The sequence below is a fragment of the Amphibalanus amphitrite genome, unplaced genomic scaffold (assembly GCF_019059575.1).
Source record: "Amphibalanus amphitrite isolate SeventyFive unplaced genomic scaffold, NRLGWU_Aamphi_draft 000241F_arrow, whole genome shotgun sequence".
NCBI lineage: Eukaryota > Metazoa > Arthropoda > Thecostraca > Balanomorpha > Balanidae > Amphibalanus > Amphibalanus amphitrite.
Window position 1 is genome coordinate 130,537 of NW_024881736.1, and position 25,898 is coordinate 156,434.

Here is a 25,898-nt window from a genome sequence, read left to right on the forward strand (position 1 = left end):
CGATTTCCAGGTTCATAAAAGCCTGAGGACACCAGCTAGCGCAAAAACATGCACAATATGTCTATATATTACCGTCATCTGTCTCTTACTCTCTATCTCTCTCTCTCTCTCTCTCTCTCTCTCTCTCTCTCTCTCTCTCTCTCTCTCTCTCTCTCTCTCTCTCTCTCTCTCTCTCTCTCTCTCTCTCTCTCTCTCTCTCTCTCTCTCCCTCTCTCTCTCTCTCTATCTATCTATCTCTCTTCCTCTTTTCTTTCTTTAATTTGTACATATATTCCTCTATCTCTCTCATTTACTTTTCTTCGTCATTTCCTCTCTTTCTAGGTAACGTTTTTTTACACGCCATATTATTTTCCTTTTTTCACTGTCCGTATATTTGTGAAACAGTTCGTACTACGTTTATTTCTAAAAGCATACCAGCACTGCACTCGACATTAAATGTTAAATGTTAATGCATTCTTTGTATTAAACAGAAAAGGTCATAATATCTTAATGCGAGTATTCTTCGGTAGAGCATGAGCAAGCTTTATGACGCAACTCATCTATAGGTATGTACAATATATGCATCAACTCAGCTATATATGTATAAACGGTAAATGGTGAATGGATATCTTATGCCTTACAGTTATAACAAAAGATACAGGATAACAATGGATAAATATGTTTAACAATTATGCACACGCTGCATCGTATCACATCAATCCATCATTGCTGGATCGCCAACACTCTCCTCTCTTCTTCTCGTGTACTTGTACATCCTCTCTTTGATGTGTACCCTGCACTGCCACCATATTCTGTCGTCATAGGCTCAGTCGCTATCTTCTGACGTCACAGGATCAGTCGTGTCCGCTGCCGTACTGCGGAGTCGCTCAAAAAAAGCCCATCGAGGTGGGGTCGAGCACGCTGAGAGCGCAGCCCGAGTACCTCTGGTGGCAGTCACCGCGCATCTCGCCGAACATGTGCGCCTCCAGGTAGGGCCGGTACTGCTTGTCCAGCCACTTGGCGTGCAGCAGCTCCTCCACGCCGTCCGTGGCGCTGCGGAAGGCACAGGGGAGGAGTGAGAGCAGGGTGAGCACTGAACAGGCTGAGAGCAGGACCGGCAGGGCAACAGGGGCCAGGGGGTTCGTCTGGATCGTGTGTAGTGGAGACGGAAATTGTTTGCTGGAGTGAGCTCGGTAGCTCTGAGACGTTCAAGAGCATTGTCTGTATGTTTGTTTGCAAGTGATGTCGTTTAACAGCAGATTCTGAAGTGACCTGACCTGACCAGCAGGTTGAGGACACTGACCTGAGCAGCAGGTTGAGGGTACTGATCTGAACAGCAGGCTGCAAGGGGCACTAACCTGAGCAGCAGGTTGACCACGTCTCCGAGCACGCCGTCCTCCATGGGCGCCTCAGCCACCTCGCAGATTGCCCGCAGCACGCACTGGAAGCCGTCCTGGCCTTGTCTGCGCGCAGACACGTTAAGTATTAATCATATCAGGTATAGAGGTGATATTAATACAGTTAATAAGTGACACCGGTTTGTGTATTTTAATGACACCGGTGGAGTACGAGGAACATAGCTGAGATGAAGTCGCTATACAACAGCACATCTTTGGGGACGAGGCCATGAGCGGTTCCGTCTTTACAGAGCTGTAAGAGCTCTCTGATGTTTCACGGTCGCCTGTCAATATGAGAGGACCATCCTGTGCAACGAATTTACCGCGAGCTATATTGCGATAGATAGCTTATATGTAGGCACGTATGGATTACAACAGGGATTGCAGGGATTAGGGACCCGATGATATGATGAGCCCATTTAGCTCCCCTCGGAGGCTGTGATTCTCACCTGCCATACATTTTCTCCATCCTCTGGTAGATTTTCATCTTCTGGTCGATACGGAACTTCTGCGCCTCGAAGAGCTCCGATTCAGGTTCCACCCCGACCTCGTTGGCTACCTCACCCTGTCGGCTGGAGTAGCCGTCCCAGGAGGTGGCTCGGCCGCCCTGGTAGCTGTAATAGTCGTCCCAGTACCTCTCGGGGCTGTACTGTCCGTACTGGGCTTCCTGTTCCATCGTGGACATGACTTCCCCCTCCGCGGCCATCGGCGGGTAGTCTGCAGCGGCCATCGGCGAGGTCAGGTTCTGCATCATGTGCGCGGTGGCGTTCATCAGGTGGTAGGCGGCCGTCATGTTGACCCGGCCCGGGCCCTGGAAGTGGCGGAACACGTTGGCCTGCAGGTCACTGACCTTGTAGCGCAGGCTCATGTACCACTCTGTCTTGAACTGGTCAGAACCCAGGAAGTCGGTGTACTCCTGAGCGAACGGTCGGATCACCTGCAGTTGAAACTGGGAGGCAGAAAATAAAGTGTTAGGCCATCAGCGCAGCGGTGGCTAAACAGGTCGATAACGAAATTAGGGGATAAGTTGTAGCTATGAAACATGCCAGCAATGCTTAGGTGTCGCAACATGAGTGAAGGAGCGCTGCTCACCCTCAGTGTGGTTCCGTCCGGCACTCCGAGCAGTCCCACGGAGAAGGCGCGGCTGCGCGCCGGTCGCAGGGACCGCCGGTGCCGCGCGCCGCCCAGCCGGCCGCTCCAGTCCAGGTACTGGGAGACGTTGTAGCCGTCCAGCAGGCCGTCAAAGTAGCCACCCTCCTCGGCCGCCAGGCTGACGGCGGCCGAAGTCAGCAGCAGCAGCAGTAGAGGTAGAGGTAGACGCACGCGCCCGCAGAGCCCGGCTGAAACTGAGGGCAGCGTTACTCGAGAAATTACAATCTTATTATTCGTTTTGACTCGGCAATTTCACAGTGTGGCAGACATGATGAAAACAGCAAATATGATTGTGTCTTTTTCACCTGATATCTTGAAACGAAGTGGGATATTTAGCGCAAACCGCTAAAGGTATTCCAAAAGCTAAAAAAATGCAGTTCATTGGCTAACTCCGTACATGCATTTAAAACACATCGTACCATACAATTCTGAGAGGCGGAAATAAATATGACAAATACAATAAGAATTGAATATTGTTTTGTAGACAACTGTTTGAGAAAATGTCATCGCATCTCCTAAAAAGAACGTCTTCCTTACCCATCTTTCCGAGTCGATCACTGATACACGTAGTCCGCGTCTTTGCCACACGTCCAGCTGTTCTATGCACTGCACAGTTTGCGTTGGTCCGCCCGTTACCAAGCGCCGCACCGCTGGTATCTCAGTCCGTTGCTGAGTGCCGGACCCCACAGTAACTCGGCCGTGCCGCAGCTGATCTGCAACTGGATGTGGACGCGTGCCGATGACGGTTTTTGCTGCCCCGCCGCGCCAATTTGCGGTAAAAGTGGCAACGATCCGGTAAACGGTGTGGGAACGGGGGCCGGATGCGCCCGCCCGACCCTGCGCCGTGAGCCGCCCGCCCTGACCAGCCGCTCACGTTAGCCGCCGTATGAATGGAGTCGTAACTGGGCTGGTCATCAAACTAACGAGTGGTGCCGCTACAGGCTGCTAATAGAGCGGCAACGGAGCGAGACTGATGGGCCCGTGAGGCCAGTTCATCATATTTATGATGCAGTGCGTTAATTGTTAATGGAACGTAAGTCAATGAAGAGAGATTTGTCCACGCAGCGTGACAAATAATTGAAGCATCAAATATCCATGCGCGGTTGTTGTCAGACTCGGCGGCTCCCATCCGCCTATAGTGGAAGACCGGTCGCTCCCGTTTCTATTGTGCAGGTCACATGTTTCGTTTTCTCCAGCCCAATTGTTTGCCTGATGGTGTTTTTTTGCGAAAATATATTGAAATCGCATATGGCTGCAATGAAAATCAGAGAGACGTTTCTGGAGCTATAAAGCAGTTTAACGCATTGCAACTTTTTCGTTTGGTGTTAAGCGCTTAGTGTTTATCCTTTACTCTCAATTTACCATTGGGTGGCCTGGAATTCTTCTACGTTATGTCGACCTGGCAGATTGTTCATTCGCTTGAGCTTCGTATTGGTTATTTAGTTTGAGTTTCGCATATTTAAACTTCTCTGCAGATTTGCTATCCGACGATCTTTGCTATCCGGTTTCATGGAAATCACGACATAAAAGGTCAAAGGAAGTTGTGAATTATCTACGAATATCTACCTTATATCGGTTCGAGTACTTCACAAATGCTTCCTATTATGTTCATTCACATGAGGTGACTCTGAAGGTATGTATTTTCCGTTGCGTAGAGGCCGACAGCCGCTGCTGACATGCTTTAATCCCCCGATTATGGACAAAGTTCACCCAGTACAGACACGGGTGTCAAACATCTAGCCCGATAGGGCTGCTCGCGTGTGGTCGCCTGAGACGTTCACGCACCAAACAAGAACTATGGCACCCAGCGACTCTGTTATCGACTGTCTAAGTGCAACAGTAACGAATTTCAGTATACTCGTAATGTTATACCCGATTGACGTGAACATCAAATAATGAGCGCCAATGGATTAACATGCTACTTGGTGAAAGAAGTTTACACAAAACCCGCATCTTCTCACTTCAATATTTGGTCTCAAGTCACATGTAGGGCTGATACTATATCTGGTAAAATGTGACGATAATGCTTGGCGTGTTTGTAGATGATAAATTAATTCACCACTAATGTTTTCGTTCAGTCCATAAGCAATTGCATGTAACGAGCTGTGCATTAAATGAGTGAACACGCCTTAGCGGCTGTTACGAACGCTACGCTGCACCCGAAAAGAAAGTTGACGGAGCCAGACAGTGTCCGTTGGGAAAACGTAGCAGTCCCTCAACAGTCAACTGACCAAGCCATCACCACTAAAATGACGTTTAACTGGGCCGCCGAGGCTGGCGACGTTTTCAATTAACAACGAGCGATACGTTTGGACACGTTCCACTTGCGAAAACGACATTCACTATTTCCGTCTAGCATCGTGCACCAAAATCACCGACGATTTCCAAACATGGAGAGGAATGCCGGGCCCGCCGCTATCTGTTCATCAATGAAGACGGACAGCCGTGGCATCCTTCATCACAGAAAATGTGCATGGCGTCGTGCAAAGGAGCCATTGTCGGCGGGAAGATGGACATGTGTGTGCTGTGGACATGCGTCGCTGGTAATGAATCGCAGTGAAACACTGATATCTGGATCACGTTTCTTGCTGGGTGGTAATTGCATGCTGGTTATGGGAAAACGTCTCAAAGTTTGTTGATGCAAACAACCAAAACATGAGAAACGTTCATAGTTGTGGGGTGCGAACCATACCTACCGGGTCATGCTAATATACTGTATTTACCTTAATGTGGATTAGAACAAATTTTCAAGCTCACGTATTACTATTTTTTAACCCGCGCCCGGCTGGGGGTCCTGGATTTCCACGCCCTGCTGGGGGGGGGGGGTGTTTGAACACCCCCCTTGTAACTCGGCTCCTGGGCCACGTAGCGATACGCGGAAGGCGGCGTTCGAAAGAGCATCAAAAATAATGACGAAATCACTTCGGTCAATTTTTTGGTCAGGTCAAAGGTCAGGTCACCAGAGGTCATTGAAGGCAAAATTTCGCCGATTTCCAGGTCGAATGTCGAAAGTTTCAAAGAAGCCAACGCATAACTCGGGAACCAATAGAGCTACAGCGCCGCGGAAAAGCGCATTCGATAGCCCTATTAACGCCCTTTCTGAGTAATCCTATCAGATTTGACCTAACGTCAACGGTTTTGCCTGCAGGGGGCAAAAACTGCAAAAATAGCCGATTTTTTCGGAAACAGTTTTTCTGCAATAACTTTTGACCCAAGCCTTGTACGAGCTTACTTTTACCGGCATTGTGTTCCTCTCGTCAAGACGCATCGAATGAACTATAACTTGACCTTGAAAGGTCAACTTGACAATTTGACCTCAGGTCAAGGTCATGACCTGACCGGAAAGGGTCATGTTGCATATCAGTCGATCCGTATCGTCGAGCTGAACACATCTAAGGCATTTTCATCGCTCTAGCATGCCTCTATCAAAAGTTATTTGCGAAAAACTGTTAGATACCATTCGTAACCTAAGATGACATCAGGGCATAAACAAGGGTCACGGACACCATTTTCATGTTCAGTGTGTCTAAACCACTTGTAATTCGGTGTTTGGGAGTGTTTATAATGTCTTTCATCCAAAAGAGGCGCATTTCAGTTTTCTCCCATTGACTTATAATGGGGAGGTCGCAAAATTGACCTGACCTTAGGTCATCGATATCAAAATTCTGAGATATACATTTTGTACATACTATTGCTCTTAGCAATCGCTGAAAGTTTCAAAGCGATCGGTCACTCGGTGTAGCTATGACAGACATTGAAACTTTTTATGAGGTGAGGTCACTTCAAGTGACCTGGTGACCTGACCTTGAATGACCTTGGTCTGAAATTTTCACAACATGTGTAGAATTGATGTATGATAAGGTGTACCAAAAACGGCGGCGCCGCCGTTTTTGAGATATTCGCGAAAAACCACAAGGGGGGTGTTCAAACACCCCCCCCCCCAGCAGGGCGCGGGTTAAATAACCAATTGCGAGAACCTATGCATAGGTAAGGTAACCGTCTCAACAAGACGGTTCTACCTGCTGGAGGCGGTAGCACGATCAGCAAAGCATCGTTTCTTCTCGAGCGAGAAACTTAATCTCTTTTTTTATGATTGAATATTGTTAAACATAAAGTACGCAAAAAGTGCAAGTTTGTAGCTATATTCAGCTTTCATGTAAATACTTTGGCCTTTCCATTCGAACAGCAGAATCCAGCCCATAAACGAAGCAAGAAACATCCATATTCACACATATCCAGCCGAGTGTCAAGCCCGGTTGACCTCTATAGGTACTATCAGAGACGGCCGGGCCGCGATGTAACTCGGTGTGAAATCCGCACCGCTCCGGCTGAGGCGGCACCATTGAGAGCCGCAGACTCTGGACGACACGAGAGCCGAGTGTCGTCACCGTTACGTCACAGGTGGGGCGGCGGCGCGGCGCCCAAGTGGGTCCTCTCGGCGCCCTCTCGGCCGTGACGTCAGTGTCGTGACGCCGCCGCGTGACGTTATACAGGACACGCACAGCGTCCCCGGACCGCGGCGAGGACACATCATCTGACCTGTCGCAATGCGGTGTCTTACTCACGGCAGCGCCACAGTTTGTGTGTAGAACACGCAGGTGGAAAGCTTGGGCAAGGTTATTTAATCACTTCAGTCCTACTCATGCCTACTCAATCCTCATAACTCATACATAGATACCTACTCGTACTCATTTCAAAGCTCACGCATTCGTTTACACTTTCTGTGAAAAGTTTTGGTAACTAACTTCATGTGTCTGCGTTGGCCTTGCTGGCCGCGGCTCATTCCGTCTATTGAGACCATTTTGTAGCCGTTTGATGAGAGTTTAAACTTTAAAGGATCGATAAGGTCGACATTAGGCTGTTGCTGGTATGGTCTCCCTCCCTCTCATACAAAAAAAAAAAACTGTCCGGCGATCCAGTCCATAGCTCAATCGGTCTGGGGCCTCCGTCGTTACGATATACCCGGGCTATCAAATACGCGGACTGGCGATAAATCGTGTCCGTTCTTCCGGTAAAGACGTCAAGTGAATGAAGGCATCGGCCGGTTATCTTTCATCAGTTACTGTTTATTTCAATCCGTCTTCCATGCCAAGAAAGAAAAGTTAAGTCCGTCTGTAAAAAAAAAAAAAAAATCCTGATATACTTCTTACGTTTTTCTCCCCTACTTATCTTCGCAATGTTTCTTTCCGCACCATTCCCCTCGTGGTGCCTCAACTGTCACCTCTCGCCCGTGCCCCCCTCCTTCCCATTCCGAGGTGTGACCCTCTCGAGTTCGGCCGAGTTCCCGACACGAGTCGGCGGAGCCGTGTGTGGTGGCCTGTGAGTTGAGTCGGGGCGGCTGTTAGCGGCTCGTTGGCGCCGGCTGGGGACAGCTGGCCCGGCCGTTACCGGTCTGCCCGCGCCGCCGTCGCGCCCGACGCTTCCCCGGCGTCGTTTGCGTCGCCGGCGACGCGCATTATGTATGCAGAGGGGCCATCATTAACCGTGCCGTCGGCGGCGGCGACCTGGGTGCGCTCCGTCAGTTGGATGAGACTAGTTTAGCGACATGCGCCGCCGGTGACCATGCGGCCGCGCGCGGCGCTGTCACCCATTAGGGCCGCAGGCCGGCCCGCCGGGTCCCCATCAGGCGCGATCGAATATGGAGATGCGTCACGAGGGCGTGCCTGGCGCGTCATCTGTTTCAAAGTTAACAGACGACCGCCGGCTCGGGTCCCGAGCGGTGCGCCCCAGCGCGGCGCTCCGGCGGTCGGAAGAGTCAGACGGTTGGTTAGACCCTCAGCCGCCGACACGGCGCTCTGAATTACACAGCGCCGGACTCGGCCGTCCAACGTCATAAACTGCTTTACACCGTGTCCGGTGGCGAGCATGATGAGAATGGATTGAATTATAAACGGCGTTAGGCCATGGCTTTGATCCCTGGGTTTCTTTACGAGTCTGAGTGATGACTGGTGTCGCTGGCCTTTTCACTTTCTCAGGATCCACTGAGTGGTGGCGGTGGCTGTGGATCGGTAAAAACATGGTGTAAGCTAGCATCTGTTGGCGAGTCGGCGTCCCCAGTGTCGCGACGAGAGACACAGCTGCGCCTAACGCCAAAAACAACACCGAAATCTAATTGTCCAAATGGCAGCCGCATCATATCCCCCGAGGCTTGTAGACCAAGGAGTTCCAAAGTGCCGAAAGAGCTTGTAAATTAGTTGTAAATGGACCGGGTAACTAATTTTGGGCGGATGCTAGCCACGAAGAAAAAAGGAGACCACGTCACTGGCTTTTACATACATTAATATAATTGAGGCAAACAAGCGTTTTCTGCCAATCTCAAGCATATCCTACGTGGTCAATTGCATAGGTACTGTGACGGTCGCCCAGCTTCGGAGCAAAGTATAGGCATGCGTTTTTAAGATCGTCATTTTTGCAACATTGTAAAGCCGATTGCCGATTGCTTGCCGCGACGTTCTTTATAAACTAATTATGCAGCACTGTCTGCATATGATATTTTGCAATCAAAGCAATGATCAAGACCATGATGGCAAGCTATTTTATTCACAAAATTGTCCGTTATTGAATTTATACTAATTCAATAACTATGTAACATTACAAAAGACGAAGTAAATGATCAAATGTGGTACAATAACCGTTACAACCCGAAATACGGATGTCAAACTCCTGTTCATATTCATCAAATCTGCATGGCTTCACATACCCATCTATCTATGTAGACAAACCACCATAGCTACCACTGCGGCTCGCATGGGTATTGGAGACTAACCTAAGAATCAAGTTGTCAATAAGGAAGATGAGACCGTGTCAGATGTCACCAATCGAGTGTACTAAGCCTCTAGAGGCGTTTTATATGAGCATAACATTCCTTCTCAAGGTAGTTCAGTTTCAGACAGCTTGAAACATTACAAGAACTTCAACAACACATTTATTTCAACATGCTCGCAAAAAAATGCCAAACAGATCGTGGTAATATGACAGCCATACCGAACACTGAGCTCTAAACGTTTTTATTTCAGCAGCATAGCATACAGGCAACCAAAACGTCAGACGGGCGAGAAGTAAATCCGAGTGAGCTGAAGATGGTGGTTTCCCACACTGGAAGACAGTATACCAAATGCTCAAATGCATACAAAATAGCATTTCTGGCAAAATATTTACAGCGACAAAATTTGAAATCATCATGATCACGCTCCACCCATAGGAGATTGTCTGAAGAGATCTAACTATTAAATTACTCTCCTCAAAAATAACTGTTGGGTTTTAAACAGCTTGATGATATTTATTGCTCAACTGTGGTATACGGGCGATGGCCATGCATTACCCATCAGCGACATTCGCAGCTATTATAGGTACATACATGTATTGATGACAGGTCGCTGGAACTCAGTTCTTACTTTCCATCTTTTCGCGGAGCAAAAATATGAAGTTTATTGGACAGTTAGATATTTTGGTATATATATGAGCTGGTCTTATAGGTCTTATCTATTCACTTCACATTAAAAATGACACAACATCGCTCAATGAAGTGACTGATAATTAATGGAAAAGATCACCCCCACCTTGCTGTAGGCATACCTCACCATGATCTACATTTGGTACAGTAGAATCCGCTTAATAAATCCTCGGATAATAAATCCAGCCACTTATTGTGGCCACTTGAGCTGTTCACGGATTTCTCAATGGAATGATAACTGACTCCGGTTAATAAAGCAACCGCTTAATAAATCCAAAACGCCGTGTCACCAAGGTGGATTAACTAAGCGGATTCTACTGTATAGTTATTCATGACGAATAAAACGATATATTTTGAGAAGAAAAAGGGAAATAAATAACTTAACACAGGTGATGTGTAATAAATTATACTTCTATGGGGTGTGTTTGTGGACCTGCTAATATCCATGACTGTAGACTGATGCATTTTTTCTTTACGCCTCATTTAAAGGTGACCAATCAAGAGCGCCCCACTGACATTATCAAACCGCAACACACAGAACCCTTACGCTAGCACAAAAAAATAGCAAAGTCGGTCATGTCATGTTAAAATACTTGTTGACATGAGGTGGAACGGTTGGCATTAAAATCAACGGGATGTTGAAAAAGGCAGGAACGTATAGGCATGCCGAGCATGTGAGATGTGGTATTCAAAATAAATGACAAATTATCATTGTACTCTTCTATCCTATTATGCAATAATTAGTTGTTGAGGACAACAAGATACCTTCCTCTCTAGCTCTGTTGCACCTTACACGGGCTATTTCATGCTCTCATGAATCAGTGCATGGCTGATAATAAAACAGGTAGACCTCTTCCATTGTGGCACATACTCGTAGATAGCCATCTTGTTTGAATGAAGAACCGCCTGGCAAGTCTGCATTATCCCATACGATAATGCTCGATAACGATCGATTGAAAGCATCCCCACAACCAGAAAACAATAGCTGCATAATGCATTCACATTTATGCCAATACTAAGTAACTCACAACTTTCCTACACACCTGCGCAAACAAAATAAAAGCAAAAGCGCACCGCGCGCATCCAGAACAGAAAGCACGTAATCCTTACACATTTTTTTGGTGTTAGGTTTCATTGAACTCCCTGAATTACTCAATCTCTTCGTTCTACTCAAAGGTACGTTATCCCGCAGCCCCGGATGAAGCACGCATCTCTGCCTGCCCGCCATTCCTCGCCGCTGCCCGCCGCCGCTCGCCGCTGAGGGCCCGCTGAGCCGGCGGCGGTGTCGGCGCGCGGACGCCCGCCGACCGACGCTCGCCGCCAGCCTCTGAGATATGTGTCGTTACACCCGTTAGCGTCCACATTAGGCGCCACTCAGCGCGTCCGATCCCGATGAGCGCCCTCCTCCCGCCGCTCTCTCCCCGCCTCCGCCACTCTCTCCTCGGGCGCGGCGTCTCATGTCGAGCCGGCCGGCTCTGAAACGTAAATTGCCGGTCAAAGCCGAGTCGGAGCGGGCCAATTTCGGCGAAAGTTTGCCGGTTGTTGCGCCGGCCGGCGATGAAGTGATGTCGGAGCGCCAGGATCGACAGCGATCCGATGACGACTGGGGGCGGCTGTTAGCGACACATGGCCGCCGGTACCTAACTTGGCGCCCGGTGAACGCCGATGAGTCGGCTCTGACACGGCTGACGTCGGCCGATTGGCGGCCCCTCCGACGGGGAGGAGCGGCCTGAACACGGCGGGGGGGGGGGGGGGGGGGAGGGGGCAGCAACACGAGTATAGTGAATCAGGGCAGGGAGCGGTGTGCTGTGCTAGACAAATGGTGCAGCGGTAGGTAACGAGGAAAACTGGCCAGTGCTTATGCTGCAAACTGTGATACAAATATTTTTGAGAAGAAGATGTGTAAAAGTTCGTAAAGTGGCATTCGGTTTACTGAGAAGCTATGTGTATAGACTATAGATATTCGTCCATAGCCATCCCACGGCATACCGCCCACTAATAAAAATTCATCCCTACTACCCCATTTGATAGGTACAGTGTTCCACCGTGAGTCATCATATCGGTCTACATATATTCACCGCAGTGCACCCAATCAAAACTTATGACCAACTTTCAGCGGTCCAAACACTTTCCCAACCAATATGCTTCAAAAGTAAGCCCTGTTTGGTTACTCACCTACGTTGTGCAATGCAGAATAACAGGAAGAATCGGCACAGCCAGGAGGTGCACCAATGATGTCATTCCTGAAAGAATCCGAAGAAAACGTAACTGTGTGAGTTCATGGAATTACCGACAGTGGCGAGCGCTCACTTACATACCTACAGATGATTGAAGACGGTGGTAAATGTCTAATATCCGTGCTGATGTATCACCTCTCTATCTCTTTCTCCCTCTTTCTCCCCCCCCTCTCTCTCTCTCTCTCTCTCTCTTTCTCTCTCTTTCTCTCTCTCTCTCTTTCTTTCTTTCTTTCAATCGTCCACCCCCCATCATAGTATTACTAATCCGCCCACACTACTATGAACGTCAAACCCCTTGAGGCCCCACTTTTTTGCGATAATTTTTAAATGCTTCAACTTTCGTTGACAATATTCTGGCAATGCATGTTTCAGAACCTGCCGAAACTTTTATTACTAAGGTATTTTGACGCCAAACGATTATGGAAGGTACTTCTCATTCACTCGTAATGTTAAGGTCAATTCAGGCCCGGGCAGAGGCTTGCGCTTGGCCACACTCGAGCCCCGCCACCAGCGCCATCTGCTCTAAATGCCATCTACCAGCGCCCGCTACCGCTACCAGCTACCGCCCACCATCAAGCCTGAATGGAGCGAGAGACGCGAGTGACCGGTCGCCGGGCAAGGAGCGCCGGAGGGGTAGGGCGGAGCTTAGCGCTGACGTCATTACGTGGCTCCGCCCCATGAGCGCGTAGCCTCTACCCAAACAGCAGATTCGTTCCGTGAAATTTAACATTACGAGTGAATGAGAAGTACCTTTCATAATCGTTTGGCGTCAAAATACCTTAGTAATAAAAGTTTTGGCAGGTTCTGAAACACACATTGCCAGAATATTGTCAACGAGAGTTGACGCATTTAAAAATTATCGCAAAAAAGTGGGGTCTCAAAGGGTTTGACGTCCATAGTAGTTTGTCAGAACTCAGCTCGATGCGTCGGTCCACTGACCTGGCGCTCCCGCCGCGGGTCGCCGCTCCTCCGCTGCGCTCTCGTCCTCTGTCTGGGAGTACGGTACCCTCTCCTGGAAGGTACCGCCGTACCCGGTCCCCCGGCTGAGTGTGGTAGAGCCTCCCGGCTCTGGCCGCCGCCGCCGGTACGGGTCGCTGGGGGGCCGGCTGCTGCTGCCGCTGCTGCTGCTGCTGCTGCTGCTGAAACTGCCGCCCCTTCTGCCGCTCTGGTCTGAGGGTCAGGTCAGGTCAGGAGTGAGGAGTTTTGCTGTAAACTCCGTCAATATCAACTGACAGCAATAACTGAGTACTTGTATGCAGTTGTTCCCACACGTGTTATGCATGTTTATACAACTTTTACTTTGGATTCAGCCTATAGGTACCTAATAGTTACCTACAGAAAAATACCGAAGGGGTAGGTATGAGGTAAGACGGCATGCCTTTTAAAATGACAAACACTATACATAGAATGGGCAAAATAGCATATAAGACATCACTACAAACAAGGAGTATATGGAATGTAACTAGGGACGGTAAACGTTCAAATGCATTTCAGATCGCCGAACAGGCATTTTTTACTCACGCCTTTGTTTCGGTGTTACATCTGCAATGGAGGAAACTGGTTGCTAATGACGCTCACAACGGCGCCGTTGGAGCCAGCACATATCGGTAGCAGCAATATAACTCATACAAATCGAAGCGCAGGCACTATTAGAAATAATAGATTTTTTGCTTAAACTATAGACTATGAGCATAAGTCCTCCTACGATTACCGAAGCGTGCTTTTTTTTACATTGCAGTCCAAGTCCTTCAGGGTCGAGAGCTACCCCAAGGTGGATGCTGTAGAACCGAACTGGTAAAGATCTGAACTACATTTATGCTTGTGCAAAACTTCACCAAGCTGGAGCCCCACACGTCGGCCGCGACTGGCCCCGCCTCACCTCTGAGCTCGACCGTGTCGTGCGCCTCTCCGAGCGGGTTCTCGCAGGCGCACCGGTACCTGCCGAAGTCTGTGCCGGCCACGCTGTGCACGGTGAGCACCAGTCGGCGCCGGTAGTGGGCGGCGGCGGCCAGCAGGCCGATCCGCAGCCGGTCGCCGCCCTGCAGCACGGCGCCGGGCCGCGGCGACCAGCGACCCGCCGCCGGCTGCGGGCCGCTCCAGTAGCACAGGCCGCGCGGCCACGCCTCCACCGCACACTCGAGGCTGGCGTTCTGGCCGCGCACGGCCGTCACCACCCGGCGAGCGGCGCGGACCTCCGGGGCGACTGCCGCAGGCACGGGGCAGGGTCAGACGAATACTCGTGACTTAAAACCACGCACCTCCGGGGGACCCATGCCGCAGACACGGGGCAGGGTCAGACGAATACATCGTGACTTTAAACCACGCACCTCCGGGGGGACCCATGCCGCAGGCGCGGGGCATGGGTCAGACAAATGCACCGGGTCTGAAATTAACAAACACCTTCCATGATACAAGTAAAATACCGATAACTGGAAAAGGCAAAGGCAGGAAGACCTCGCTTTGCCCTCGGCCGCCAAACTCTCTCTCTCTCTCTCTCTCTCTCTCTCTCTCTCTCTCTCTCTCTCTCTCTCTCTCTCTCTCTCTCTCTCTCTCTCTCTCTCTCTCTCTCTCTCTCTCTCTCTCTCTCTCCCTCCCTCTCTCTCTTTTAGTCTCTCCTCTCAGTCTCTCCCTCTCTCCGCAAGAAAGCAAATTTTGTAGTGTGCTTCAAGAAGGTTAGCCCTAATAAGCGCTTTCGAAAGGCAGCTGGCGATTGCCAGGCTCGACTATGCATGGCATGACTTTTTGACATTCAAATGACCTTCTGCGTCATGGGTGTAGGAGCGCCAAAAATATTGGTGAAGGATGCCACCTGAACCTTATGAAAAGGGACAGGACCGTGCCAACCAACACGCACAGTGCAAGCGGGGGGGGGGGCGAATTTCGCCAACCCCTTGTTTTTCGCAGATATCTTACGCCCTTATCATCCCATTAACGTCAAATTTTCAATGCCTGCCTAAAATTGAATTGTGCATCTTGCCATGACAGCAAGATGTAAATCAGGGCCTCGACTAAGGAATTTTGACTACTGGGGCAAATGGTCAAAGTGTGTTAACCCGCGCCCTGCTGGGAGGGGGGGAGGTTTTTGAACACCCCCCCCCCTGCGGTTTTTCGCGGATATCTGAAAAACGGCGGCACCTTATCATCTATCAATGTTATACATTTTGTGAAAATTTCAGACCAGGGTCCTTCAAGGTCAGGTCACCAGGTCGCTACAAGTGACCTCACCTCATAAACACATCATAAAATGTTTCAATGTATACCATAGCTACACCAAGTGACGGATCGCTTTGAAGCTTTCAGCAATTGATAAGTGCAACAGTATGTACAAAATTCGGAATTTTCATATCGGTGACCTAAGGTCGGGTCAATTTTGCGACCTCTAGGTATTAAAAGTCAATGGGAGAAAATTCAAAACCGTCTTTTTCGGACGAAAGTCATTCTAAACACTCTCAAACACTAAATTACAAGTAACTTTGACACACTGAACATGAAAACGGCACCCGTGACCCCTGTTTATGCCCCTGAGGTCATCTCAGGTCACAAATGGTATCTAACAGTTTTTTGCGACTAACTTTTGAAAGAGGCATGCTAGAGCGATGAAAACGCCTTATATATGTCCAGCTCGACGATACAGATCCACTAATATGCAACATGACAATGTCCGGTCAAATCATGACCTTGACCAGAGGTCAAATTTTTAAGTTGAACTTTCAATGTCAAATTATAGTTCATTCGATGCGTCTTGACAAGAGGAACACGATGTCGGTAAAAGAAAGCTCGTGCAAGGCTTGAGTCAAAAGTTATTGCAGAAAAACTGTTCCCGAAAAATCGTCTATTTTGGCAGTTTTTGCCCCCTGCAGGCAAAACCGTTGACGTTAGGTCAAATCTGAGCGAATTTCTCAGAAAGGGCGTTAATAGGGCTATCGAATGCGCTTTTCCGTGGCGCTGTAGCTCTATTGGTTCCCGAGCTATGCGTTGGCTTCTTGGAAATTGTCGACATTCGACCTGGAAATCGGCGAAATTTTGCCTTCAATGACCTCTGGTGACCTGACCTTTGACCTGACCAAAAAGTGACCTAAGTGATTTCGTCATTATTTTTGGCGCTCTTTCGAACGCCGCCTTCCGCGTATCGCTACGTGGCCCAGGAGCCGAGTTAGAGGGGGGGGTTCAAACACCCCCCCCCCCCCAGCAGGGCGTGGAAATCCAGGACCCCCAGCCGGGCGCGGGTTAAAAAACAGACATTTGATCAACCGTCGAATCCAGTAGTTCTAAGCATAGGTACTAGGTAGGTGAAGACCCTCCCTTGCATTGTCCAAGATTGGTGAAGGATCCTTCACCAATCTGAAACTTTGGTGAAAGGTATCCTTCACCAAAGAGATACGTTGCTACGCCTATGTTCTGCGTCACTGATTCTATTGCCGCAGTGACTCCCTAAAGGTGCGGTTAGCGCGATCGAGTCAAGGTGCAGCTCGTCAGAAGTGCCGCCAGTGTGACCGTGGCCAAACATGCCGTCTCGTAATGAAATCCGAGAACTAACCCACAGTACACAACAACACTTTGATGTTTACCGCTCAGAGCACAAACGATTTATTTGCAATTGGCCAACATCGATAGCAACGTCCTTGCCGCCTATACAGTTTCTGATTGCCACGTTGTTACGTAAGTAACGACAATTTCTTATCTCGTCTGGTTAATTTGCAAACACTCAAACACATATTTGTGAACCCTGCGTCACTTAAAACTGATATGTAGTGTAGCTATGTACAAGCGTATAGCCGTTCTTGCAGTTGACCCGCCGTTAAACGAGCGCTCCAGTGTTTGTACTCACAGTTGACGCGCAACTGGACGTTTCTACTCACAGTTGACGCGCAACTGGACGTTTCTACTCACAGTTGACGCGCAGTTGGACGTTTCTACTCACAGTTGACGCGCAGTTGGACGCGTTTGCTGACGGCGGGCGGCCATCCGTTGGAGGCGATGCAGTAGTAGTCGGAGGAGAAGTGTCTCCTGACGACGCCGAGCTCCAGTCGCGAGCCACCCATCGTGTACACTGCCGACACAATTCATTATCAATAAAGTGCACGAACGTCACTCTATTCATTATATTGCAATGCTCTTGCGAGCCTTTTAAGGCAATGGATAATGAACAATACACTAATGAACAGGGATGAACTTGGTCACGCGGCCAGCCGGCCCGATCGTAACGGCCGAAATTGAAATGGGCTCACATCCAGCGAGCGGCACGGGCCACCGACACAGTCACGTGACCGGTCGGCCCCGGGTCAGCGCAGAGGCGCACCCAGCAAGTCGCACAGCTACAGCGCTATAGATATGTGAGGCCATGACTAGCCCACCAGTCTTTCGTGTGCTTATCTCGGTCAGTGAAAATCTGCTGATAAAGCTTTGACCGTTTTAAAATTCGCCGGTATGCGCATTGATCGCATAAGGCATGCACTGCCATGAGCCGTTTTCTGTGCCGATCCAGAACCGATTGTGTGGCACGGGCCGTATCTCGAGCGATTCATCAAGATACGATCACGACCCCTTTCTATTGAGTCGAGTCAAGAGCCGGCATAATTGTATCTGAAATGAGCCTGTCACACTGCCCGAGAAATCGGTGAGAAGCGGAAAAGTCATCCAGAATAATGCAATTTCTGTTTTAATTCCTAAAGCCAGGTAGATCAACAGTTCAACACAACGCCGGGTGCAGGCGTTTCTTTCATCATAGTCGGGCATATGAGGAGAGCAAAGTGATGCAATCCGATGAGATTTTATTCGATGAAATTCGATGCACATTGATTATTTATTGCATGGTAACACCAGGGCCGCGTAGCACAAGACTTTCCACTGTGCTTCAAAATTTCACGAATACAATGGCCAAGATGGTTAAGTGCTTTGAATTCTATAATTACTGCAAACATATTTCCATCCAGCTGGTTTGCTATGTATCTGATAACGTTAATCTAGTTATTTATTTCCGCTATTATTAACGTTAGTTGGAATCAGAGAGGCTATTCATTTCTTTTTGATTTATTGCTCGTTGCGAGTATGGCAGTTGAGTCGGCTGGAGTCGGGACGAAATTTCTGAATTGGAACAACAGTGAGTACTGTAGGTACTCGCAATATATTTCAGTTATTAAGTAAGCAGCTTCTTGTCTTCGTCAGTAATGTTGATCATGATTAATGCGAGCATAAATAGCCGATTTTGACGATGCAATGGCATGACATATGCCATCTTTATCATCTATTCACACGGGGAAACTGACGGCTAGCGCAAGGTGTCCGTTAGCCGATGGTCTACCGCAGTTCCCAACGAGCATGCATTTACTTGCAGACAACCTTGATATCAGTCGCAAGACTTCTATACGGAAAAAACAGCATCAAAGCTATGAAGAATGAAGATATCATTTCCCAAACTCAGTGCTCACCACGCAATAAGCGCATACCTACAACATAAACCACGCATATGTCAGTCATAGTTTGCGGTGAGGCTGACTGAAATGGTTGAGCGGTATCTCTTACGACAGTGACCGTTTTCACCGACGGGCTATCCAGCGAGTGCACCTAATTTGACCAAATCTGCACCTAATCTCTTTCACAGCAAATATCTGTATTTTATGAATTTATTTCAGTGTTTTCATCGATGATGCTCTCTGATAATATGACAAAGCAGGCATATAAGCAATTAGTGCAACCCTAGCTGATAGCTAGTAAGAGACACACTGAACCTGATTTGACCTAATCTGCACCAGATGTGCACTAGCTATGTACCAGATGGCCGTCGTGAAAACGGCTAGTATCAACCTTACGTATGACAGCTCAGAGGTATGCAAACTATGACCATGCGCTCGGTTGACCCGGACCGCACAGTCATATAGTGCCCGAGCTTGGAAACGTCTTGCAAATCATCCCGACTTAACTCCAAGTCCCCCGGGAAAATATATCTGATCCTTCAATGATGAAAAGTTAATAAGTGAATGGGATTTCAAAGAAGCCAGCTTCGAGAAAGATTGAATGTCAAGCCGCGAAGTTGCTCGGCTAAATGCCACCGGCGCTGCCAGTTTAAAGCGGTCCTCGGTGGCTGCGAGCCCCGGCCGGGTCACAGCGTACTAGGCTTCCACTGTTTGCTCTAACACGGGTGGAACAGGCCACTAAATGGTCTCCAGATCTCGCCATGTAATATTTATGGGGCCGCCAGTCTCTGAGCGTATGCCGGGGTCGGAGATTCAGCTTCCGTGAAGAGCCGCGGCGCATCCGTCTGTCACTTGCTCGTGGGCTGTGCAGTGTGCACGTTAGACGACGGCTCAGGCTCTGGGCTGCAGTGGCATTTTACTGCCGAGGGCGTCTTTATGTCTCAACATGCAGCCCAAGCATAGCTGTGGAGACATAAACGGTCCCTCGGAATGTGTTCTTTACCTACGCGTACGCATTCTCTTGATTCGATTCTCAAGCTCCTCGGTTCCATCTTCTTCACATATGTAGTTATCTATGAAGGAGCACTAAGCGGGACATTCCCCTTCTCTCCCCCTACCCCATCCCCCGTCCTCCCCGCTGACGCTCTTTGTCGCCTCCCATCCCTCCCACCCATATGGCGCTCGGTGAAACGCGCGGACAATGAGAGCGATGCGTGTTTGAGAGCCGGCGGCCGGCGCTGGCGCTGTCTGCCGCCGGCCGGCCATACCGCGGCAGAATGCCGAGCGAGAGCGGCCAGCAGCCAGCTCGTTCGGCGCGCGCTGACGAAGACAAATCATGTCGTCGGATTAGGCCGGTTAGTTCGAACTCGCTGTTCGAAGCCGAGTTCCGGCGGACTCTGACTGCCTCTGACGGTCGACTGCCGAGTGCCGACCTCCGAGGGCAGAGCTGCGCCCTTAGGGGTCACCCAGGGTCGGACGGGGTCGAAAGAGGTCGGGTGGATAGTTCGGGTTCTTGGGCCGTTCGACCTTTGTGTGTAAACATAGAGATCGGGTGCCTTGTAAACAGGGCCTCGTCTAAGGAATTTTCACTGGGGGGGCCAGAGACTGAAGGAGCCAAACCTAGGGTACCACCAAATCCTGTTTTCTCACCGGATTTAGACCACTTATTTTTCATCACAGCCCTGACACCATGAATATTTTTTTTTTAAACTAAAAAAAAATAGTAGGCCATCCGACCCATGCTTGTATATTTGTTTATAGCCTCCTCACATTGCATCATCAGACAATAATAATCACACTTCTCGTTGTTGAGTGTGTGTTTGAGTGGCAGTGCCGTCAGCCGTGTCTAAGGAATTTGCACGCCGAGCCTTATGTCGAGGGCCCATGCGCATTTTTTTTAGAACCACATCGGTTTCTGATGGGTCCCTCTGAGCGCTCGATGCCGATCTCTGAGGGCTAATGTCAGCTTCTGGACCTACGTCGGCCTGTATGGTAGCCCACACTGGTTTTATATGATCCATACCAGGCTTTAAGGGTCAATCTGAGTGGAGACCGTATTTTCCCACTAGGGCCCCCTCAGACCAGTGTAATGCCTGTGTATCAACATGGAGACTGATGTCTTCTCAGGTGGATTCTCCGTAATCGCCGTGGATCTTCGACACAACCTTAAGGTCGTCACTCGTCAGAGGCTATAAACTAAACAAAAATGAAGATAGTAGTGCTTTGAGGCCAGTTGGGAGTTGGGACACGAAGTGGCTGGCATTTGCCCTCCAGGACTCCATGCCGACTTCTTAAGATAATCCAGCTGTCAGAGTTCCCGTCCCCACAGACAGACCACCAATCTGGCATCTGCGCCTACGTTTGACCACTCAGAACGGGAGCCTGCTTCATTACGATTAGGAGCTACTCTAGCAGCACACCGGTGACCGTCCAGCCAGAAGTTGGACGCCGCTAGCGAGGACGACGATAGGCAAAAACAAGAGATTGACGCCCCGAGGGGCGAGGACAGAAACAACAGATTGATACCTAAAGGAGAAATTTTTGCCGGTAGAGCCTTGGACTCCGCGTGGTGAGGGCACGCGTCCCGGTTATAACAGTCCAGGTTCGAAGCGCGACATCGCACGATCTTTATGAGCCTCCTGGCGAGTATGGTTACGGTTGGTGGCAGGCCGTAGCCATTCGAAGTCAGTGAGGGGACCGGCCGTGCGCGGCTATGTGCATACGTTAAACTTTGGGCTCTAAATTCTGTCATAGATCACGAATTGCGCGATCGGAGGGTAGAGGGCAGGGCCAACGCAAAGCTCTGCTTGGCGGGGGCTCTGTACTTGTGAATCCTTCCATTCAAAAGGTTCGGACAAAATTAATGAAAAAAGAATATCCGGGACACGGAGTTGGTCGCCTGAAAAGACGAAATGTAACGTATTGCTGAGCGAAAAAAGGTTCAGGTAAATAAAATAAACACATAACAGCCCTAGGTAATGGGGTACCTATTTCAATGTGGTCACATTGCATCGTTTCGTTTACGCATTTGTTTTTATGTGCACTGACGCCGCGAAATAAAAATTCGTTTGCCTTTTGACTATTGCCGGCCCCCCCAGTAGGGACTTTTTGCCCTGACTGGGGGGGGGGGGCCAGGTCGATGACTGCGGGGGTTTGGCCCCCCCAGTTAACATGTTAGACGAGGCCTTGCTTGTAAATCAATATAGACTTGCCACTGTTACCTATTATAAAAGTGATTTATTTTCTCCCCAAATGGCAAATTTGCCGTGCTTATTAGGTTCATGGGCAAAAAAGGGCATCAGTAGACATGGTTATATACAATATACAGCATATCAGAGATAGGTGATTCGGAAACAGCTGATAAATAACTCAATGGTATTTTTGGTACCAAGGCAATAACTAATGATATGCTTATTGGCATTGCACGGCAGCATTGCTTTTCACGCCTATTTCAATATGTTGTAGAACTATAGGTATGAGGTACGTACCTAAAAAGGTACAAATAATACAAAAATAAGTAAAAAGTAAAATTTCTCAATCAATAGGTTACCTCCGATGCAATTTTCCTTCACAGGGACACCGGTTCCTAAAAAGTTGGGCCGCCGGTTGATTGATTTGTTCGGCTGTGGTTTTTACGTCCATCAGAGCTCGTCGCTGATTTCCGGGCCGCTGATGAAGCCGGGAAGGCCTTATACCTCGGCAGAATCGCATGTGTGCCGTGTGTGGTGCGCTTCGGACAGCATTCGGTCACAATCAGACGAGCGCACAGACGAGGCTTTTGCTTGAACGTCGCCAAAGAACGTCTCTTCAGTCGGGTCGATTTTCAATCAGCCCCGTGCAAAACAAGCCTGGGCGCCTGTACGACGAAGGCAGGCAGCGTGTATAGCACGCATTGTGCTGCCAGCTCCGCGCGCAGGGTCTGATGTTGGCCAACCATTAGTCGGTCGGCTCATCTTACGACCGACAATACAGCTTGTCAGGTCCGTGACATTTAAATAGAGGCTACTCAGCGGAGTTCGATGCGTGCCTCAGTGACGCTCAGTGTAATTATTACTGAGGTTACTTTCTCTGCAGAAACGTGTTATGGAGCTAATGGGTTGCTTCTCTATCAGTAACACATCCCCTCAATAAACAGATGCGATGATGCGGTCAGTTCACTGGCTGCGTGTGATACGGTACAGCCTAGCCTCACAGGCGCGGCACTAGCGCCATCTGTGACTGGGTATAGAAACTACCAAGCATGAAGTGCAGCTGGACAGAGCCTCGCAGTAGGAATATCAGCAAAAATGGGATTACTTTATTAGTTATAACCATTGTGGTGTCAACATTCACATTGATCAGGTGCAACTAGTGCAACGATAGAGAAATAATTTGGGAAGTGAATGGCAATTTAGTTAAGCGATGTCGGAAAACGATTCTATCTGGTCTCTTGGTCAATCAGCTTGGGAGTGTATCTACTCGATAAACAAAACAAGCAATTGTCTCACCGTTTGTTCTACAAACACTTTCCTCGGTAAATCCTTTCCGTGAAGTGAAGATTCTCCTATACAAGTTTTCTTTTCATCTGAGCTTGATACTGTGAGATTGATCCCAGAAACCGGAAATCTCCCTTTTTCAACTTATACACTGCATCCGGCAATTCTCGTGTCTTCATCATAACCTTTTTATTTAAGAAAACGTTTTATTAAACGTTATCAGTTAGTGACTCAAACCCGCTGCGAGTCTGGCCTACTCGGACCGCGCTGGGTGTCGCTCGGCTCTCTGCAGCCGCTCCTGTCTCTGGGGTGCTCTGCCCATCTGTGTGACCAGTCCAATCCCCGGGGAGCCGTCACCGGCGCGAGCCCTCTCCCGCCGACGACCCATCGGAATTCCTACCGACCTGGCGCATTGTGCCGGCCGGCCGTTTGGCTCGCGGCGGCTTCATTGAGCGCGACGGCAGCGGTCGGGTCGCCGCGGGACCCTGCCAGTCTGCCGTATCACTATCTGATAAAAAGTCATCAATCAGCGCGACAGCGCAGTCTGGCGGAGCTCCAGAGCGGCCGCCGAGCGGGGCGCCGAGCGGGGCGCCGGGAGCCGGGTCGGGGCTGGAGGGACCCCGCCAGCCACCGCTGACCGCTACTGCGTCCATCATAGGAGCTGAACGGGCGCGACAATCGCTGACGGAGGATCATCAGACGTGACACCGGGAGCGGCATTAACGGGGGACGGCGGAGAACATCAGAGCGCCGACTGAGCGGAAACTCGGACACTAACCATGTGTAGTTAGAGCATCACCTCCGGCACAGCAGTGACACAGGCCAACTGGTCAGTGAACTACTATACTACAAACTGTGGACCACACTTAGTGGAACACATACATGTTGATCGTCGAAATTAATTGGTTGTCTTCCTAATCGGAACCATACAATATGCAATGCTTTGATTCCGTTCGCGTAAAGGGAGCGCCTTCTTTGCATCGTGTATTATTGTGACGTTCAGGTTACGTTTGTAGGAAATATTTCAATGGATGCATATTGCATAATAACCCCACTGTCGAGTCGTCGACGTGCTCTAAAAACTCAACAAACAAACAAATATTTCACCCTGATGGCTCACAATCGCAGCTAGATGATCGAATACTTTAAAACACGGTTGAAGTGTATCTCAGCATTAAACATCAACGATCTCTACGAGTACTAAACGGAACACTTAAATCAGAAACCTCGAGCCATCACTCGGATGCAAAGTTTCCGACTTCGCAAACTTGTTTCTGGAACTTTGCATTTTCTGATCGGATGGGTAGCGTCGGTCTCTTGGTCGGATCATTATCCGCTGAGCATCCAGTTAAAATGAAGGGTGAAGGTCATAGCATCTTGCAATAATGGCTCGGTAGCCAGGCAAGTCTGGGAAGATATCAACAACATCTCTTTTATAGGTAGCTGCCTAACTATCCGGCATCATCTATGTGAAGCATATTGCCTGTTTCAGTGGCCTGACTCAATGGTCATCTACATGAAAACTTTTGTATGTACGTGCACTGTGGCCTGAAATGTACATATTCCGCTCTAATGGCTGCGTTATTGACATTGTCAAACCTATAATCGGCCTCTGTATCCCAATGTGGTGACCTGACCTAGAGTCGACGACCTGACCGGCAGCGGCAGATCGTCAGGTGACCTGACATCCATATCCCACCCTGCCCTGACCTGGATTCGGTGACCTGACCGGCAGCGGCAGATCGTCAGGTGAGCTGACATCCATATCCCACCCTGCCCTGACCTGGATTCGGTGACCTGACCGGCAGCGGCAGATCGTCAGGTGACCTGACATCCATATCCCACCCTGCCCTGACCTGGATTCGGTGACCTGACCGGCAGCGGCAGATCGTCAGGTGACCTGACATCCATATTCCATATCCCACCCTGCCCTGACCTGGATTCGGTGACCTGACCGGCAGCGGCAGATCGTCAGGTGACCTGACATCCATATCCCACCCTGCCCTGACCTGGATTCGGTGACCTGACCGGCAGCAGCAGATCGTCAGGTGACCTGACATCCATATCCCACCCCGCCCTGACCTGGATTCGGTGACCTGACCGGCAGCGGCAGATCGTCAGGTGACCTGACATCCATATCCCACTCCGCCCTGACCTGGATTCGGTGACCTGACCGGCAGCGGCAGATCGTCAGGTGACCTGACATCCATATCCCACCCTGCCCTGACCTGCAGGGGTCGGTGAACGGACTGGCAGAGGCAGGTCTTCAGGTGACCTGATAACCATGCCCCTTCCTGTCCTGACCTGGGGTCGGTGATCTGACATCCCCTGACCTGGGGTCGGTGAGTGGACTGGCAGCGGCAGGTCGCCACGCCCCTTCCCGTTCTGACCTGGGGCCAGTGATCTGACATCCCCTGACCTGGGGTCGGTGAGTGGACCGGCAGCGGCAGGTCGTCCTCTCTGCGCCAGGTGACGGTCGGCTGCGGCACCCCGGACGCCCGGCAGATGAGTGTGACGTTCTCACCCTCGAACGCAGTCACCTCGCTCATGTTACCGTCGCTGGAGATGTCCGGCGGCACTGGAATCACAACGGAGACGGGGTGGGCCGGAGAGGCGGCCGTGTGACAACACAGGTAGCTTCAACAGCTAGTGTATTGCATTGTATTGTATTGAACAGTCATGAGCGATCCACATTATCAAATCGCATGGCGATTCCTGTTCAGTTAGGTGAGGTGCATCCGTAAGGGCCGGTACTAGCCCGTGTATCTCTTCGTCGATGCTACTCATTCCTT

The 25,898-nt window shown here is 49.7% G+C and overlaps 2 protein-coding genes across 7 annotated transcripts; both read right to left on the reverse strand.

Moving 5' to 3' along the window:
- Nucleotides 1-718: 718 nt before the first annotated feature.
- Nucleotides 719-4,767, reverse strand: LOC122386130. Its single transcript, XM_043375013.1, has 5 exons — nucleotides 4,760-4,767; nucleotides 2,469-2,646; nucleotides 1,826-2,325; nucleotides 1,338-1,442; nucleotides 719-1,032 (listed from the first exon to the last, which is right to left on the reverse strand). Exons 1-5 carry the CDS (start codon nucleotides 4,765-4,767, stop codon nucleotides 867-869), a joined length of 957 nt encoding a protein of 318 aa, XP_043230948.1. The 3' UTR covers nucleotides 719-866.
- Nucleotides 4,768-10,967: 6,200 nt separating this feature from the next.
- LOC122386138 (lachesin-like) lies at nucleotides 10,968-25,679 on the reverse strand. Of its 6 annotated transcripts, none has more exons than XM_043375028.1 (7): nucleotides 25,526-25,679; nucleotides 17,140-17,268; nucleotides 14,098-14,421; nucleotides 13,740-13,760; nucleotides 13,158-13,388; nucleotides 12,157-12,224; nucleotides 10,968-11,456 (listed from the first exon to the last, which is right to left on the reverse strand). In XM_043375028.1, the coding sequence occupies exons 1-6, from the start codon at nucleotides 25,653-25,655 to the stop codon at nucleotides 12,157-12,159; spliced, it is 903 nt and encodes a 300-aa protein (XP_043230963.1). In that variant the 5' UTR covers nucleotides 25,656-25,679; the 3' UTR covers nucleotides 10,968-11,456. The 6 variants fall into 6 exon arrangements, with proteins under 6 accessions (XP_043230963.1, XP_043230968.1, XP_043230966.1 ...); XM_043375033.1 differs by lacking the exon at nucleotides 25,526-25,679 and adding an exon at nucleotides 17,424-17,431; XM_043375031.1 differs by lacking the exon at nucleotides 25,526-25,679 and adding an exon at nucleotides 17,392-17,418.
- Between the last annotated feature and the right edge of the window lie 219 nt (nucleotides 25,680-25,898).

Excerpts from the sequence above, each read along its gene's own strand:
- LOC122386130 (XM_043375013.1), bottom strand. Across the intron at positions 2,326-2,468 it reads CGGACGGAACCACACTGAGG|TTTCAACTGCAGGTGATCCG; the intron begins GTGAGCAGCGCT and ends TCTGCCTCCCAG. Across the intron at positions 1,033-1,337 it reads GTGGTCAACCTGCTGCTCAG|CGCCACGGACGGCGTGGAGG; the intron begins GTTAGTGCCCCT and ends TGCCTTCCGCAG.
- LOC122386138 (XM_043375028.1), bottom strand. The coding sequence starts at position 25,655 with ATGAGCGAGGTGACTGCGTTCGAGGGTGAGAACGTCACACTCATCTGC. Across the intron at positions 13,761-14,097 it reads CGACACGGTCGAGCTCAGAG|ATGTAACACCGAAACAAAGG; the intron begins GTGAGGCGGGGC and ends CCTCCATTGCAG. Across the intron at positions 12,225-13,157 it reads ACCCGCGGCGGGAGCGCCAG|GAATGACATCATTGGTGCAC; the intron begins GTCAGTGGACCG and ends GGATTCTTTCAG.